Genomic DNA, 17340 nt, shown 5'->3' on the forward strand with positions numbered 1-17340 from the left:
GGAGGTGGGACACTAGAGGGGTCTAGGGGAATAGGAGGGAAAGAACCATGCATACCAGAGTTCCACACCGGCGCTGCAGCAAGCGCGAATCCCATCCCGATGACATCCAGAAAAATCTTCAACGCTCTCAGCTCGTCTATTCGAGGAGAAAAAACTTTCGCAAACTCGCCGACTCTCCCAATGATGTTAACCTTCGCTGCCTCCAGAGCATCGTACGTTCCCTGATGCACTCTATGAATTGTGGCCATAGAATTGAGGATTTGAAAGCTTAAGAGGTCCATTATCAGTACCAAATTTCGGGGAACTGGTGCGGTATGAACTTACCCGGCAGCATGGCCAGCTTCGTCACATACGCTTGTCTCGCTGCAACCAGAGAGAGATCCGCCAGAAGCATCAAGTATCTCGCACTTCATGCCGTCCTTGCCATGAATAAAGTTGCTTACACTCTGCGAGAAGGTGAACTTGTTGGCCGTTTGGTCCTTGGACATTATCCAGCAGATCTGAGCTGCAGCAAGGGCGTTGGTTGCCTGGGCTGCAACCCATCGTTCGCGCGGCGAGTATTTCCCTCCGACGTTAGCAACCTCCGGAATATCGCAGTGGAGTGTCATCCAGTTATGATCAAGGCCACCAAGGCTCTTAGGCTGAGGTGCCGGGAGGTTCGGATCATTGAAACAGGAATTATTATCCACGGTGTCGCCTCTCTTGAATAGGACATTAGCTGGAGTCGAGAGAGCACTCCCCGCTAAAGCGAGGAATAAAGGAACCGAGGCAAACATGAGGGGCGACGATCAGGAATAGCCGCTGGGTTAAGATATATTGTGTAGAAACTATCACAACCGCTGATGGGGCATATGAAGCATACATTTTGGGGGCTACCTAGAGCTATCTTATGTACTTGGGAATAGGATAGGATAGGACACTCGAACAAGACTAAAATGAGTAAATCTGAATAAAATCTGAGGCGTATCGTGTGCGCGAAACTAACCGCTCCTTGACAGCGAAAGTTCGAAGGAATGAGAAGGCCTTCCAGGGCCCCAGCCATGGCAACTCAGCCTTTGCGACTTTGCCTCTTTCCTCAGCCTTCTGCTCCCCTGGAAGCGGCGTGCCACTGCCGTTAGCATCGCACGATGGCCAGGCGAAGAGCAACGGAGAGCCACGGAACAGAACATGCACTCGTAGTCTTGGGTGCCATAGGCCATATGAATCGGGGGGACCACCTCGGGGGACCCTGTATGCAAAGAGGCACAGGAAATAAAAGATGGCGATCCCTCCCGAAGTATTTCGCAGCGCGATATTTGGGAGACAAGCGCGGCGATACGGAGGATTTACGCATCAGATCGCAGCGACTACTCGTACCAGCTGGCGGCAGCGCGGCTCAGCGCAACCTTGCACCAGACCCGTGCCTTCAATCGCCGTCATGATTCGTCCAGGGAGACGTCAGACAGCGCCCAAATGACTCTATACAAAGCATGCCCCAACGCGGTAACTGCAGTCTCTTCACTTGAAGAGGCACAGAATTGCATGTTTCGAGTGGAATACGCGTAGCCCAACATTGCCTACCGTAGCTGCTGATTCCGAACATTTCCCCCGAGTTTTGTCAAAGGAGCCAGTTTCGCTCCAGGAATATTTGGAGAAGAGAGGGAGGGCGCTGGGCGCTGGGCGCGGTATTGTTAATGGCGCGACAAAATTCCAGAGCTTAGCAGTACTATCTCCAGCGTGTATAGTACGAAGGCCTGTTGGTCCCGCGAAATCCAGCGTCGCGGCTGAAGCAACCGCTGTACACTATTCGCAGTTAGGACGTAGGATTCTATACCGACGGCACCAATTGGGCTCCCCGATGGCACATAGTCTTGTTTCAGATCTTTCAATTGCGTTTTAGTCATTATTAATAGTCAACGGCCCAACCCCACGGGTAGGATGGCTCACGGTGTCGCCTGGTACTCGGCCGTAACCTTATAATAACCTTAACCACGCCGCTCTCGGACTGGGGGCTCCTTGCATACTTCGGGACAGTTGAGATGGCCTGGCCTTATCTGCAAGAGTTGAAAGCTTGAACAAGAAAGACTAGACCTGTCGCGCCGTAAACCTGCTCTTCATGCTTGTGCTCTACGCCGAGATCGCCTCTAGCATGTCATGGCTTCTCTTTGGGCCTAAGCGGTCGCTCATGTGTCCCAAAAAGATATCGACCTATAATAGCATCCAGTGCGCTGCGCGCAGCATCCTTCCGCCAGTTCTGGAAGATCCATCCATCCCCAAAACGCCGAGCTTCCCAGTTCTGTGCGACCTAAGGGGAGGGATCAATTTCCGAGCCGGCGGGCTATGCTTGGTAAACCTAGATCCTCTAAGCAGGTATCTGATAGCGAAGGTAGCTTTTCCGTGTCTTCGCCGTAGCTTTGCCGTGTCATGAATCCTAGAACGCGTGCTGACAAGCCGCTATTCAGGGGACTCGTGTCGTATCCAGCGCCTCGGGATTGTTTGATAGGCTGAAGCGCACTTTAATACACAAAGGATAGCGTGGGAATCAGAACTCGCTGTTATACGGTGTATCGTTTCATTTCCCGTTCTTATGCTGCAGACAGACTACTTCCACATGTTTGAGTGCCCCGGCGGCAGCAGCAAAGTTGGGGTGGAGGACAGCCTTCTCGTAAGCCCTGTGTTTGTTTGATTGTTTGCTCTTCTTCGTACAGCTTGCATTGGTGCCAATGTATCTACTCAGGGCTGTGAGCTGACACTCTCTGGCTCATGACTCACTGAGTAGCCTTCCTAGATCAAGCCCGCCATAATGGGTTTTCCAACAGAGTATATCGATGAAGAAAATTGGAACGTTGCGTTCCGTAGCCATCAAATTACGTTATACATTGATTGTGAGGATGATTTTCCCGATGTTTGCTCTCGAAAACAGGGTTTGCAAGATTCTGACCCACATCCCTAAGAAAACGAATATATATTCTTTATGAACGAAAACTAATCGAAGTAGCATAGAGCGTACCTTGTTATTCCTTGGAAACAATGAAGTCGAACCACAGGATATCCCACAGACGGAAGGTGCTCTGGAGCGTTTGCGGCCCTCAAAGAGAATAGTTGCAACTTGCGACTTTCATAGCAACGAGCGGTTCTGCCTCATCCTCCAATCATGCGCGTACTAGCTAGGTAGCGAAATCATCCCATCCGCCCGTCACAGCCCTTGATATGATTTGGATAGTTCAGTATCATTCATTAGCTTGTTAGAGTGCTCCTGGAAACCTAGGTGTCTACGGCAGTGGCAGCATTTTCGTAGAGAATGTAGCTGCGGGAATCATGGAACGGCAATCGGAATCGCTCATCTCCTCAGAAATCAAATGCCATTTAAGAAACACTTGCAACCATGGCCCTGGAATATAGGATAATGCTGTTCGAAAACTTCGCAGTCTGTGGCCGGGAATATCTGCGAAGCAATGCAGCGGATATCACCATGTTTAGCTCCTACACCATTGAAGCAACTATACTTCATAGCGGCCTCTTGACAGTACAAGACCCCAATTCGCACCATGTAGCCAAAACTGTTTAGGAGTAATATCAATGTTAGTCAGCTCAATACTTCATGCTGAAAATGTTGAGCCAGGGAGTGGAACCAGCCTTGCTGTTATATCCAAAAGTCTCAACTGCGCAGCCCGAAAGAACCAAAATGATAAATTCGAGGCTATGCATTCCGCCAAGTGGACGCAAAACTTAGAACTTAGCATCTAACTTAATTGTATTGGAATGCTCAACGGGGCTGTACCAGGGGTACTACCATCTATGCGGGAGAAACGGAATAATACTTTCGCCACCACGGCAAAACATAGTCCCCGAGTCTACTACCTTAATATCACTTGACTGGGACCTTGGCAATCCACGTGTACTAAACATAAAATATCTAGGGCGTGAGTTTGGGAGTGACCTGACGTATTTATTCCGCTGTAAATATGCCGTGGAGACTGTAAGTGTGTGTTGGCTGTTGCGAAGGACGGATTGTATAGATGCTGCCACCTATCATGAGCTTCTCTGGCGAAAGTAATTTTTGAAATGGCGGTATAAAACAAAATGGAGATGAGTCCATTTCCTAGGAGACCAAACGATTGCGCTAGCTTGGAGGGTTGTTGTTAAAAAGATGTAGAATTTGCCCCTACAACTTGCTGCTATTTCCGCTGCCATCTTGAGCGATTTCGATAACCAGCTTCCCGAATTGCGTGCCGTTTCTCATATCCTCAAACAGCTCATTGATGTCTTTGAGGTTATCCAATCCTCTCACCACCCTTGAGATAACTGGCGTGAGCTTCTTCTCCTGAACAAATGCAACCATGTCTCTAAACTCCTTGCGAGAGCCCATGGTCGAACCTCGTAATTCGAGATTGGATAAGACGGCGGCCATTGACCAATCCATCTTGGGGCCCACAGTCATGCCGTATTGGACGATAACCCCGCCAGGCTAGACAAGTTAGCGATGTTTTGCGTGGGAGAAGTTGGGTATACAGTACCCTCAACAGCCTGGTAGCCTTGGAGACAATATTGCCACCTGCGCCATCAATAATTGTATCAAGACGAGGTCTGTCCTTTGGCAGCATCTTTCTTAACTCCTTCTCCCATCCGTCGGTTTTATAACTCACGCCTCCCTTTGCACCCAATTCGACGGCCTTGTCAATCTTGTCCTTTCCTCCACTCGTCACATACACATTCATTCCTATTGCGACTGCAAATTGCAGCACAGCCAATGCAACACCACCTCCAATGCCTGTAATCAGAAGGTTTCTTCCAGCTTCAGCATTACCACTCTTGGTTACGAGCGCCCGCCAACCGGTCAGTCCGACTAAGGGCAGGGCCGCCGCCTCCACGCTGCTCAAATGACTTGGCACCTCTTCCACCTCATCCTCATGGACACATATCACCTCCTGTGCCGTACCCAATTCGCATGTAGTTGTCCCGCCGAGGATTCCATATCCCTCAGGTGACTCGGGGCCATCTGGTGAGTCCTTCCAGCCTCGTCCGGGGACAAGGAGGACTTTCTTCCCGAGCCAGGACTTTGAGGCGGCGGACCCGACTGAGGTTACGATACCGGCGCCGTCGGCGAGGAGAGGAACTTCGAACGACGGGGAAGGGCTATGTTTATTCGATTAGTCGGAAATTAATTGGGCGTTTGGTTACTAAGTGGAGGCCATACTAGAGATGTTGGCGGAGGAAGAAGTCGCGGTGATTCAGGGCAGCAGCATGGAGGGTGATGAATAGGTCGTGGGGACCAGGTGTGGGCGTTGGCACATCTTTGAGGGAGAGACTGCGAAGTGGTAGGAACCGTCAGTAGGCGTAATGGAACTGGAGATTGGGATTCGGGGATAGGTGTTTGCAAAGGAGGGGGGGGAGGTGATTCTGCCTACGGGTAATAAACTTGTCCAGGTTTCCCCTCGGTTTTCTGGATGGTGATAGCCTTCGGCATGACGTTTAGTGATGTGTCGTGATAGGTGCTATGTAACTTTGGGGGTGAAGTTAATCAATCGAAACTTATTAAAGAATTGCAAGGTAGTTTATATTAAGGAAGTTCGAGAATGTCATTGTCGAATTGAGGCGTCGATTGATAAGCTCGCTGTCGTTATCTGTTAGTTACCGAGGTTATTTGTTTAACGAGCTGCTAGGAAAGAGGGAAAAGGGGGGAAGCCAGCCCGGATCACCATGCCGTGAGGAATTTAATGTCTGATTACTAAAATCAATGTGGACAGTGATAAATTCTAGGAAAGGAGAGCTCTGTTTGGTTTATCATACCATTTATCTTTAACGCAGTTTAGACGGCCAGAGAAGTAGCCAGAATGTCACTACCAGCACCTGTGGCATTGGGGTGGCAGCAAACAACGCAGTCTCTATCCAAGAGTTCAGATCCACCCTCAAAGCTTTCCTTATAGCTTCGCAGCACCGGGGCCTGTTCTGTTAATGCACAGCGCGGGAGTTGGTTTGAATGAAATATATTGACTGGGTGCTCGAATAATAAATAGCAACACAAAGGTTCTCTCCATTTATACAAATTCAATGTATACCAAGGTATATTGATTCAAAAGCTATTTTGTCTACCTATCACAGTGTCCCTATAACTCCCCGGCAATGCAAAAAGATGACTACCTACGCCTCTTACCACCACCAGCGCCATCAGTGTCTGCATGCCGCTTTTTGCCTTCCTTTCTCCAGTACTCCTGCTTCTCCTTCTTTTCTCTCTCTCCACGCATCTCCTCGTTCTCAGCTACCTTCTTCCTGTACACCTTCCGCTTTTCCTCTTTAGCGGCCCTTCTCTTCGAGACTTTTTCGTTCCTGAGCGTCATGATCTTCTGCATCAGGTCCCTTGCCTTCTTCTCCTCGCCCCCTACAACCACGGCTCTCTTCTGCATGTATGTTTGGGTAGACTGCTTCTTCATCCGCACAATCTGGGACTTGTAAGGTAATTCTGCAGCAATAGCACGAGGCACCCGCAAGGGGTTGAAATGCCTTGTTGCACGCTCCACGGGTTTGTACAAGCTGTTCTTCTGCTGGGGGGTTGCGATGTTCTGGTCACGACGGACCTCGCCAGTCAATCGCATCCCCTCCCATCCGATAAGATTCGTCACAGGATTATAGAACCTATGGGGCTTGACGGGATACCATGCGCGTAGAAAGACGATATCGCTCATGAGTAACTTGTCTTCGAATGTGGCTCGGAAGTGGCCTTCTGGCTTACTGAGCGCACGCTTGATCTGTCCTCGAATTCCAGAGACTGTCTTGATGGATGCACCCTCAAACTTGGCAATCTCCAAGGATGTAGTAAACATGTCGCGGATGAAAGCTGTGTTCTTGAAAATTTTGTATGGAGTTCCCGTCAATTTGAGCTTTTTGACAATCTCCGTGGACTCATCCACATTCAAGACTGTCCCAGTGGCGGCAATTCGGAAACCAGGATTCTTCGCCGAGAACGATTGATAGCAGGAGAATCCCGTATTTGGAGCAATGAGGGGTCCATAGAACGTCCCAAAGCAGTGCATATGCTCGGGCGTGTATTTGAGCATTCGATTTCGGATTCGAGAGTCCGATATGCTGTAGACAGGCAAGGTCTGGAACCTTCTCCATCCAAGGGAAAAGATAAGAGGATCGTTAGTTTTCAATATCTTTTTGTGCCATCTATGCCGCTTAATTCTGACCTGCACGAAGCCGAACCGATCTTCGGTGGCAGAAAGTCCGCCAACAATAATTGGCATCCGCGGATTGAATTTAGTGACGAACTCTGAAGGCATGCCCTCGATGACGATTTTCCCATACATGCCTGCTTTGAAACCCTCAACATTGACCCTCTGGGCTTCGTCAAGCGCTTCAAATTCAGCCTTGTTGATGTTCATTTGCGTCTGAATCTGCGCCTTCTGCGCATCATACCAATCGTCCTCACCAAACTCCCCTTCATCATCCCCTTCGCGTCGAGCTTTGGCCTTGTCATTATTGAACCCTTCTTTATCTTCCTCCTCGAAGCGAAGCTTGAGCTCTTCTTTCCTCCGGGCGTTCTTCTCTCGTTCGGCCTGAAGGTCATCTGGTTCATGCTTCTCGCCAGTCTCCAAATCTTCGAATTCTCCATCACCTTCGTCGTCTTCATCGCTCTCGCCGTCACTACCACTTCGGTTCGCGGCCTTCTCTTTTAGTAGATCAGCTGTTGCAAACCGCTGTCGTAATGCTTCAATATTGTCCTCAACGGACCATTTCGCCTCTAACGCGTCGTAGTCAAGGATTGGTATCGCCCGATCTTCACTATACTCATCCTTTTCACGCCCAGCTTTCTTGAAAAACGTCTCATCGTCAGATGCCTCAATATCTTCCTCCTCCTCTTCCTCCATCTCATCGACTTCACCCCTCCATCGAAGTAAAGCATCCGCTGGAGTGAGCAATTCATTATACATCAACTTGGCGAGGTCTGCTGTTCGATAGGACCTCTTCTTGCCATGTAACTTCTGAGCTGTGTGCAACATATTCGACTTCCATCGCACGGCACCATCTTCCTCATCGGAGGATTCTTCGCCTTCTGAATCAAGATCATCACCGGATATAGAACCAAGGTCCGAATCACTATCAGCGAAGGCGATATCTCCGCCAGTCTTATCGTCTAGTTTCCGAAATGCTTTTCCGAGTTTGTCTTCAGTGATCTCCGCGTCGTCGTCAGACTGGATATCATCACCACTGACGAAGCCTTCATCATCGACGGGTGAACTGTCATCCTCGCCATCCTCGCCATCTTCACGCTCAACAAACCTTGCTGAGCGTTGCTGCTTCCTGCCGGTATCTTCCTCCTCGGGAACACTCTTGATCGCTCCTCCACCACTAAACAGTCGGACACCCTCCTCAGTTTCACCCAGAAGTCTGCGCTCGGCTTGCAAACTAACAATTAGTTCCTCGCCTTCGCCTCGCTCCTCGCCATCGGCATCTTTGTCAAAATTGAACCCCTTTTCCCTGGTAATCCAAATTGCATCACCATCAATTTTTAACCCGCTCTTATCAGACATCGGGGCATGCAATCTCTTTTCCTTCTCGTCCAAACGTCGACGGCCGGTTTTGCCTGTTGCTTTGGCAAGAGCTTGGTCCATATATGGTGTAGGACACGGATCTGGTACGGCCTCCATAGTAGATATTGAATAATCGCCCAGCCCTGGTATGTGGACTCTTTGGCCCTGTGCTGCAAAATTTGTCCCTCTCAGATACCCAGACAGGACAACTGTGCGGTCACATTTGGGGTCATCTTCAATCTTTGTCGGATGGGTAATATCCCGGAAGCTATCAATAACCGTATATGGATGTGAATTACGCCAGATCAGAGGTCGAGGATTCTTCATGACGGAAATAAATCTTGAGAGATTGTGGATTTCGCGATCAGGATATCTGCCGTTAATGACTCCGGACAGATAAAAGAGATGTGCTCCTTGGTATAACTCGCTCCAGAATCGATTCTTTAGCCGTTTCTTCGCATCTTTCAGAGTCTGTGGCTTTCGAAATAGATCCAAATGGGTAAGGATCCCAAAGACATTCCCCGGCATACCACTCGAAGCCAAAATGTTTAAGAACTCCATTGTCTCCATCTCGAATCCGAAATTTCCATCTATCATAAGTAACACTATATCTGCCACCTTGGACATATCCAGCATTGCCTCCAGTTCATTTGGGCATTCGACGAAAGTCAAGCGCTGGCGTTTCGAAGTGACTACAGTGATGGGGCCCTGAGGATCGGACAATGTCTCTTTCGCATATCTTTTAACCAGGGATTTGAGAAGAGTCGTCTTTCCGACGCCTGGGGGGCCGACGATTGCGACAAGCCTTGGAGGGGGTTCCTCTGGAATTCGGTCGACTTGGGGTACATGGAAACGTTTTTCCTTTATCTATGCGCGCCAATCGTATTAGCAAGCTCAATATGAAGGTGATTTGGATTTTTCAAGAATAGCCTACATCATGGGATCGAGCAGCGGACTTTGCAAGGCGCCCTGGATTGGCAAAACTGAATGCTTTTGGATTGCGGTCTAGGATAGTCAGCATAACTGTTCAAGGCATCGTACGCTTGCAGTGCCAGGTTTTCTGACCCCCAGTGTGTTTTTTCTTCTCTTTGGGAGCCCTATGAGGGCGATTCTTTTGGTCCTCCATTGTCGTGCTGCGCAATGGTTTTGTGTTTGTGGTGGCGCCGTCAAGCAGATCAGAGCTTCGGCTCCTCCTCTCTCTGTACAAATAAAATTTTGGTAGAACTCGGAATTATGTTTATGCGACGCCGGTCAGCTCCTTAGAACGGCTAGCGTGTCTTATCAGCTTATCGTATCGATAACCGAGATAACCTTATTTTTGCCCCTCCACGTGCTCGACCATCGCAAACGTGACCTTTACTCAGGAACTCTTCCCTTGGCTACCTGGGCTCAGTTTGATTATAGAGCACCGATTACTAAAGCCCAAATAGGTATATTAATAACTTTCAGGGGGGTTTCCCTTATGCCCGGTTATAGTAGTGCAAGTAACTCTCTTCAATGAGTCACGTGACAGTGATTCGGCTCCCCTCCATCGATGTGGGGTGGTAGAATCAGAAAGCAGATATAGAGTACCTAGGTAAGTAAAGCAGGCTTACTACGCTATGATTGTGATTATCGAGTGACTGATAACTAAGTGGCTGCTATATTCGAATCCTTGGCGCCTGATATTCCATGATTACATATGACTGCCAGTCCAATTCAGGAATGTGAGTAGAAGTACCTTACAAGTATAAAGGACTGATGACGTACTGCTAGGCGTCGCGGCCCCCCCACTGCACATCCGCAACCTGGAAGTACAGTTGTCATGCGTCTGTCTGGACTTTGGACTGTTGGGCAGCCATAATAAATACTGCTTTCCTTCCTCTCGTGCCTCATCTTCTGTTTCACATCTTCTATACCATTCTCGCAGCCACATTCTAGCTATCACTCGGCCTCAATAACACCACCCGTTAACCTACTATCACTTGGGTCTCACCAAATAGCCAACCAGCTATCACCATGGTTTCCACGCAAGACCCCCCAGTCCAAGGCCTCGGCGACGACACCGATCAGGAGGAGCTAGACGAAACCAAGAAGAATAACCTTGTCAAGCACATTGTACGGACCCTATCTGCCAACCTGGCGTACCGAAAGTGAACTGTTTTGTTTGGACCAAACTAACGCCGGATTCTAGATTTGCTGCAACTCCCCTGAAGACGTTGATCCGTACGTTGTCCTCAAACGAAGCCCAGATGCTGGAAACAATACCGATGCTGACTGAGGGCAAAGGGCCATCAAATTCGCCCAGGAGCAGGGAGGAAAGTTCCCCAAGAAACGCCCCATCATCACCGGATTCACGTAAGATCAAGATCCCAAGCAGCTCCATTGCCCACGGGTAGCCGCATGAGATTGACTTGCATATTTATATAGGATCAAGTTCCCAAAAGACAACATTTCCACGATGTCTGATAGCAAGCATGTCGCGTCAGCCGAAATAGACCAGGATGTCAGAACCTGCTAGGGCGTGGGGCCGGGATATCATACGGGCGAGGCAGAGACAATAGCGAACAACAAACACAGATATTGATACTGTCATAGATAGCTCATTAGAGAATCAAATGCTTCCGTTGAAGTCTAAAGGTGAACATTGATCGCCGTTGTAATTGTGAGACAAGGATGGCTTCATTATCAAGCCGAGGCATTGGCGTTCAATTCAGGTTCGACTCACCGCCCGAGCACCATGGACATCAGCCGTCATCGCAGAAGCAACAACAACGACAACGCTCAATGCCGCTCCCATGAATCTCCTTTGGCGCCCATTGCGGTTGCGGTGTCGTAATGCGAAAGGGCATTATCTTTGCCAATTACGGCCTTTGGCCTCATATTCCTACTCAACCTCTGCGCGACGTCCCTCGCCTCCCACCCCACGATGGTCACACCCGCCCAGTTCCACCGTCATCTCTGACGAAGATGTTGCCAGTCTCGCAAGCAAGCCGTTGCATACCCTTAGCTTAGCTGATCTTGTCAAGTATGTGCTTAGTTACCTATACATCTACCCTCCATGTGCCTCTTTTAGTCTGTTCTAACCTTCTTCATGAGTTCAGACATGGACGCCCACCTCTCTCCACAGACGCATTGCTGTCATCAGCCAACTTCACCCTGTCCCTCCTCCCAATCCGCCTAGCACATCGTATCCAAGCCCTACGAAACCTTCCTTATATAGTCGTATCCAATCCGAATATCTCCAAGATCTACAACAATTACCTCCACTCCCTATCGACCCTATTGCCGTACAACTCTAAAACCATATCGAACCTAGAAGACGAGATACGCTTTACAGATGTGCTGGCTGATCTAGTAGAGACCCATTCTCATACCATTCCCACTCTGGCTCGCGGCTTTCTAGAGTGCAGAAAGTATATCAGCCCAGCTGAGGTGACGCGGTTCCTGGACGAGCATCTCCGTGCGAGGATTGGTACCAGGCTAATCGCCGAGCAACATATTGCATTGCATCTCTCATCGCAACCTCATCAGCATCAAAGCCACACCAAGCTCCAAACCACCGATCATCCCTCCTCTTACATTGGTGTCATTGACACGGCGCTCCAACCGGCCACAATTATAAACTCTTGCGGCAACTTCGTTTCGGAAATCTGCGAACTCAAATATGGCGTACGGCCAACTTGGATTATTGACGGGGAGCCAGCCACGACATTTGCATATGTTCCTGTACATCTGGAATACATAATCACTGAATTATTAAAAAACACCTTCCGAGCAACAGTTGAGTCTGGTCGGTCTCACGAGCCTGTGATCATTACCATCGCAGCGGACCCGGAAACTCCACGAGGGATGCACAATGCATTTGATCAGGAACGGAAACTGGGTGATAGCCCCTTGAACCACGAAACCCGTTATAATCCATCTATCAAGCCTTTTGACGACCCAGCACCTGGTGTTACTATTCGTATCCGTGACCGAGGCGGGGGGATTAATCCAGAGGTGCTGCCTAACATCTGGTCTTACTCCTTCACCACTTTTTCAGAGGACGATGAACTCCCTCCACAAGGCAATGGCAACATAGATGCTCTTAACGCAATCTCAGGGTCAGGAGCAGGGGGAAGTTCTATTGCGGGGCTAGGATATGGCCTCCCGCTAGGGAGAGCGTATGCAGAATACTTTGGTGGTGGGATCGCCGTCCAAAGTTTATACGGATGGGGCTGTGATGTCTACTTGAGGCTGAAGGGACTTGGCAGACCGAAGGGCTGAAGGGCCTGGGTGTGGGTCCATTGGTGAAAGGGTACTACCAATACTCTTCCAAATGGTTCTGCCATGAGGCACAACGCGTAGAGTCACGTAGCGCCTGACTACTAAGTTGGTCATCATCAGGCCAATGTGTCAGATGTTAATTATGCAGGGGAAGTAGACTTATCAGTTCTCCCTGTCGAGAGGCGAAGAGGTAGAGACTTCGTTCGGAATTATTATGACTGGGTGGCATGTTGCTCTGCTATACCACCCCCCCCCCCCCGGGCACCCCAGTATCCTAGGCTCGCTATGCTCCTTTCATTAGGTGCAGCAGAAGGGGCTCCGGAGCTAGCTTTGGGGGGTAATAATGGAGATGACTATAGTATTGGGTCGAAATACGTTCAGCACTAAGATACGCACCCATCGCGCCTGGATGTCAAGATTTGAGTATCACAACTCGTTCCATATTTGGAGAGGTCTCCAAAATGTGTTTCAGAATGCTAAACTTACTTGTAAAAGTATACTTGTTTGCTAGTCATATAGGTTCTAGAATCATAGGTCTCGATGTAACTGAATAACCCTCAACTACATGGATATAAAGCTGGGCTATAACACAAATTTTCCCTGTTCCAGATTGCAACCCATTTAGTGAGGCACCAAATAAGTCGGTTTCGTGAATTGAATGAGTTCGAGTTAGGTTAGGACAATATGTCATCATCGTGGCCCTTAGGTCGGAGGGGCTACTTCAGTCTTCAATGGCTGCAGTCTATCACACCACCCACTACGCCCATCGATGCATGTGTAATACCAGCAATAAATAGTGCAAGTATAAGGGAATGGCCATTCGCGTTGAAATCAACTCTCGGATCTCGAATCGAGCACTGAGCTAATAACGTAATGAATCTCCCGTGCCGCCCGCCGGTGTTCCCTCCCCTGAAAATAGAGTAAAACCTCTCTATGATTTAATTTACCTATTCCGATGACTTTATAGCATAAGATAAAAATAACTTCGCCTAATAAGCATATTCTTAGACTTTGCTCTTTGACCTATGTTTCTACTAAGTATTGTATTTATAAGGCCGGGGCTTAACTAGAGAATTCTTTGTGTATTTCTATGTTTTAAGTGCTAATTTTTATATTAAGCCTCTATATAAGAATGCATTTGGAACGGCTGATAGTATTGTGAAAGGTGTTGTTTATATTAGAATTATATAAATTAAAACAAGCGCAACATAAAAACATTAAGTACCTAGGCAAGTAATATTATATCTTTTGAAAACTGTTCCTAATGCTAGCTAGGTACGTAGGAGCTTGTCTATGGGCCGCTTTGTAACTACTAGCACTTGCACTTAATCTAGTAATAGGGACATCGCCGTCTTATATATTACTGTCCTTAACATCCCATATTTTTCACTTATTACTTTTCAACACCTCTAGCGTGCATTTCTGTTGATGGTATTTATTGTTAATATATGCCCCGGTAAACATAATATTTATCAAAGGGTATTAGGGGAAGAATAGGTGTCTAAGTACCTATAAAATATATCCGTTAGTCTAGAAAACTAGACTCCTCCAAAATTAAATTAATGGTCAAACAAAGACGAGATAACACAAATGCTAGCAACTACCATCATCTCTACACAAAAGTAGACTACCAGTAGCCTCCTCATCTTCCTCCCCAGCCAACCTTCCCAATCGCCTCAACCCGCACACCCAGCTTCTCCATCTCAGCGATATCCAAAACCCCACGGCCATCAAAAACCCACTTGGGTCTCTGTAGATGATATGCAATCCTCACCCAATCCAGTCTCTCATTCTGATTTTCCTTTCCACTCCGCACGCTCTCCAGCTTACCCTTCTTCTCAGCACACATTGCACATGAATCATCGCACGCTGGCTCCTCTTCGAATCTTAGCAGAGGATCCTTGATATCCAACGCCGGCGAGAGATATCCGTGCAGCGCGAGCAGTTCTGACTCCGTTGGTTCAAGACGTGCAAATGGTCTTGGATCAACAACGATAGGACGCTCTGTTTTCCGGCTTGGGAATAGCTTCGGCGATTTTGATGATGGATAGTTCCGGAACTCGTCGCATTCGGTCATGATTACCACTGCGTGGCTGTTCGAGCACGCTTGGTAAGCGTCATTATATACCTCGATCGGCCCACCCAATTCCCTCAGCGCCGCGCTTCCAATCCATCGTTTGATCTCCTCTTTGATTTTTGCGGGCTCACAACATGGATCGAAGATCGCGATCTCCCCTGGTGCATCCTCTAACAAAATTTTGATACACTCGAGCGCAGGTGACTCTCTCGTATCACTCGTATTCTTTTTGAATGCGTAACCCAATATAGAGAGTTTCTTTCCCACAAGTGTCCCATTCATACATCTCACAACCTTCCTCGCGAATCTACTTCTTTGCCAGTCATTAACATTGAGTACTTGTGTCCAGTACTCAGCCACTTCAGGCAGACCAAGACCTTCCGCTAGATACGTTAGACTTAGAATGTCTTTCTTGAAACAGCTTCCACCGAAGCCCACGCCGGCTTTCAGGAATTTATCTCCGATCCGCGGATCAAGGCCGATAGATTGGGCTATCTCATCAATATCTGCGCCTGTAGCCTCGCAGATTGCGGAAATAGAATTGATGCTGCTGATTCGTTGGGCAAGCATGGCGTTTGCCGCGAGCTTTGACAGTTCTGAAGACCAAGTATTCATAGTGATTATTTTGGGGCGAGGTACCCAAGATGCGTAAATCGAGGCAAGGGAAGCTGCTGCGTGGTGTCCAGAGGGAGTTGGACTGCAGCCTATAATGACGCGATCCGGATAGAGAAGATCGGTCATTGCACTTCCTTCGGCGAGGAACTCTGGATTGGAAAGGATTTCGAAATTTATATTTGGTCGATGGGCTTTGAACTAAAACGCACACCTATGTTAGGATACTAAGTACAAATGGGCGAGGCTGATTAGAGACTTACCGTATTTTGGATCATCTCCGCCGTTCGGCATGGAACTGTGCTCTTCTCAACTATAATTGCTCCTGGTTTGGCGTGAATTGCGATTTCTCTCGAGACTGCTTCCAAGGCTGTCATATCTGTAGCTCGCCCAGCACCCATCCCTCGTTTCTTCGTGGGAGTATTGACCGCAATGAAAACAATATCGGCTTGGCTGAGAGTTTTTGAAACCTCAGTGGAAAAGAAAAGATTGGGACTACGTGACGAGATGTAGATTTCGTCCCTCAATTCCCCACATTGGCTTTCGCATTCAGATGTAGCTGAGCTTGCTGATGAGACGCTATCAAATGAATCAAACCTTGCTGGCTCATTGAAGAATGACAGTGCTTTTGAGCCGTCTCTCGTGATGCGAATGATGTGTTGCAAACCTGGTTCATGAATTGGTAGATGTTTTGATTTCCATTGCCGAATGCGCGATGGGTCTCTGTCAACCACAGTCACCCTTAGATGGGGATTTTGCAATGCAATCATTGCAGCTGTTGGCCCTCCTATGAATTGTATTATTATTAGTATAAATACCGACTAGGAGATATTTAATGGCCCTGGAATGCTCGGCCTAACCTAGGATGAGAAACATACCTACATACCCAGCCCCAACACAACAAACGTTCCGAATTTCACATCGACTGGGATACATAGCACCATCCAAAGATGTGTCCTGTATCGATGTACCTCTGCCCGCAGTAGCACCTTCGAGAGCATCTCGAAGCTTCAAGGCTTCCAGAACCGGACTGAATGTCAAACTGCCATCTGGTGTAGTTGGAGCTGTAGAGGCGTCGACAAGACAGTCATCAGTGTCGACTGTAGAAGCCGCGGATGGTAGATGGGCGCTAGCCATTGTTGGACTATTGATGAGTAGAAGACAGATCCTGGGAAATGGCACTCGGCCGTATTCTATGGAATATATATTTAGAGCTGCGCCAACTTGCTAGGAAACGACTGTGCTCGTTGTTGTGGCCCGACGCCTATCTATCGATTCTGGTACACAGATGCACTGGTGCACGTTACCAACGTAGCGGTGTCATCTAGGACGGCCTTAATGTTGCGGGGAAGTAATTCAGTATGATTCGGCCGAGGGGCAGATTTGAGAACGAAATCCAGATAGTCCACGGTGATAAGCTGAACTAGGGAAGAGAAAGAAAATCTGAGAAGAGCTGTGCTTTCTAACTCGAAATATGTAACGCACACATGCGTGGAAGAAGGGCTGATTAACTGCAACAATAATTGAAAATAAGATGGGCAAATGACACAAGTCAAGAGAGAACGAAGGACACAAAATATTTCGATAGGCAGAGCTTGGCTTGGAAACATGCAAGCTTCCACAGAGCGGGCATGTGCTCAGGAGCGTGCGGAATATCTCGAGAAGAGAGCGGTCGTGTTGACCATGGATATGCTAGCCTGCTCTGCTATCAACAACCAGTCAAATGGCACACGTTGGGCCAGCTGGGGGGTGTAGAGGATAGAGGAAAGGGGGTCTAACGGATCATTTGACGGAATTGGCGGGGTTGCAGCTGATTTGGATGGAGGGGCATGATATAAAAAAGAAGATAGAGAAGAGTATGCAAAAGGATAAGGTTGAGTATTGGAAATATCA

The 17340-nt window shown here is 48.3% G+C and overlaps 5 protein-coding genes across 5 annotated transcripts in view; 1 reads left to right on the top strand and 4 right to left on the bottom strand.

The window, feature by feature from the left end:
* BP5553_04261 (uncharacterized protein) overlaps nt 1-776 on the bottom strand; it is a gene marked incomplete at both ends in the record, with an annotated part of 1784 nt that extends 1008 nt beyond the window's left edge. The window contains 2 exons of the mRNA XM_032012884.1: nt 56-267; nt 325-776. Coding sequence (XP_031872577.1) covers nt 56-267; nt 325-776 — 664 coding nt within the window. The remainder of the gene's footprint in view (nt 1-55; nt 268-324) is intronic.
* A 3368-nt stretch (nt 777-4144) lies between these two features.
* BP5553_04262 (Uncharacterized protein) lies at nt 4145-5446 on the bottom strand (the record flags this gene model as incomplete). The annotated part of the gene is made up of 4 exons (XM_032012885.1): nt 4145-4447; nt 4497-5115; nt 5177-5287; nt 5388-5446. The coding sequence occupies 4 exons, from the start codon at nt 5444-5446 to the stop codon at nt 4145-4147; spliced, it is 1092 nt and encodes a 363-aa protein (XP_031872578.1).
* A 342-nt stretch (nt 5447-5788) lies between these two features.
* On the bottom strand, nt 5789-9636 carry BP5553_04263 (uncharacterized protein; the record flags this gene model as incomplete). The annotated part of the gene is made up of 4 exons (XM_032012886.1): nt 5789-5928; nt 6125-9377; nt 9445-9515; nt 9576-9636. 4 exons carry the CDS (start codon nt 9634-9636, stop codon nt 5789-5791), a joined length of 3525 nt encoding a protein of 1174 aa, XP_031872579.1.
* Nucleotides 9637-10508: 872 nt separating this feature from the next.
* On the top strand, nt 10509-12758 carry BP5553_04264 (uncharacterized protein; the record flags this gene model as incomplete). Its single annotated transcript, XM_032012887.1, has 6 exons — nt 10509-10607; nt 10684-10715; nt 10779-10847; nt 10920-10995; nt 11183-11517; nt 11594-12758. 6 exons carry the CDS (start codon nt 10509-10511, stop codon nt 12756-12758), a joined length of 1776 nt encoding a protein of 591 aa, XP_031872580.1.
* Nucleotides 12759-14400: 1642 nt separating this feature from the next.
* On the bottom strand, nt 14401-16584 carry BP5553_04265 (Udp-glucose 6-dehydrogenase; the record flags this gene model as incomplete). The annotated part of the gene is made up of 3 exons (XM_032012888.1): nt 14401-15648; nt 15711-16234; nt 16326-16584. 3 exons carry the CDS (start codon nt 16582-16584, stop codon nt 14401-14403), a joined length of 2031 nt encoding a protein of 676 aa, XP_031872581.1.
* Between the last annotated feature and the right edge of the window lie 756 nt (nt 16585-17340).

This window comes from Venustampulla echinocandica (genome assembly GCF_003357145.1).
Source record: "Venustampulla echinocandica strain BP 5553 chromosome Unknown scaffold_1, whole genome shotgun sequence".
Classification (NCBI taxonomy): Eukaryota; Fungi; Ascomycota; class Leotiomycetes; order Helotiales; family Pleuroascaceae; genus Venustampulla; species Venustampulla echinocandica.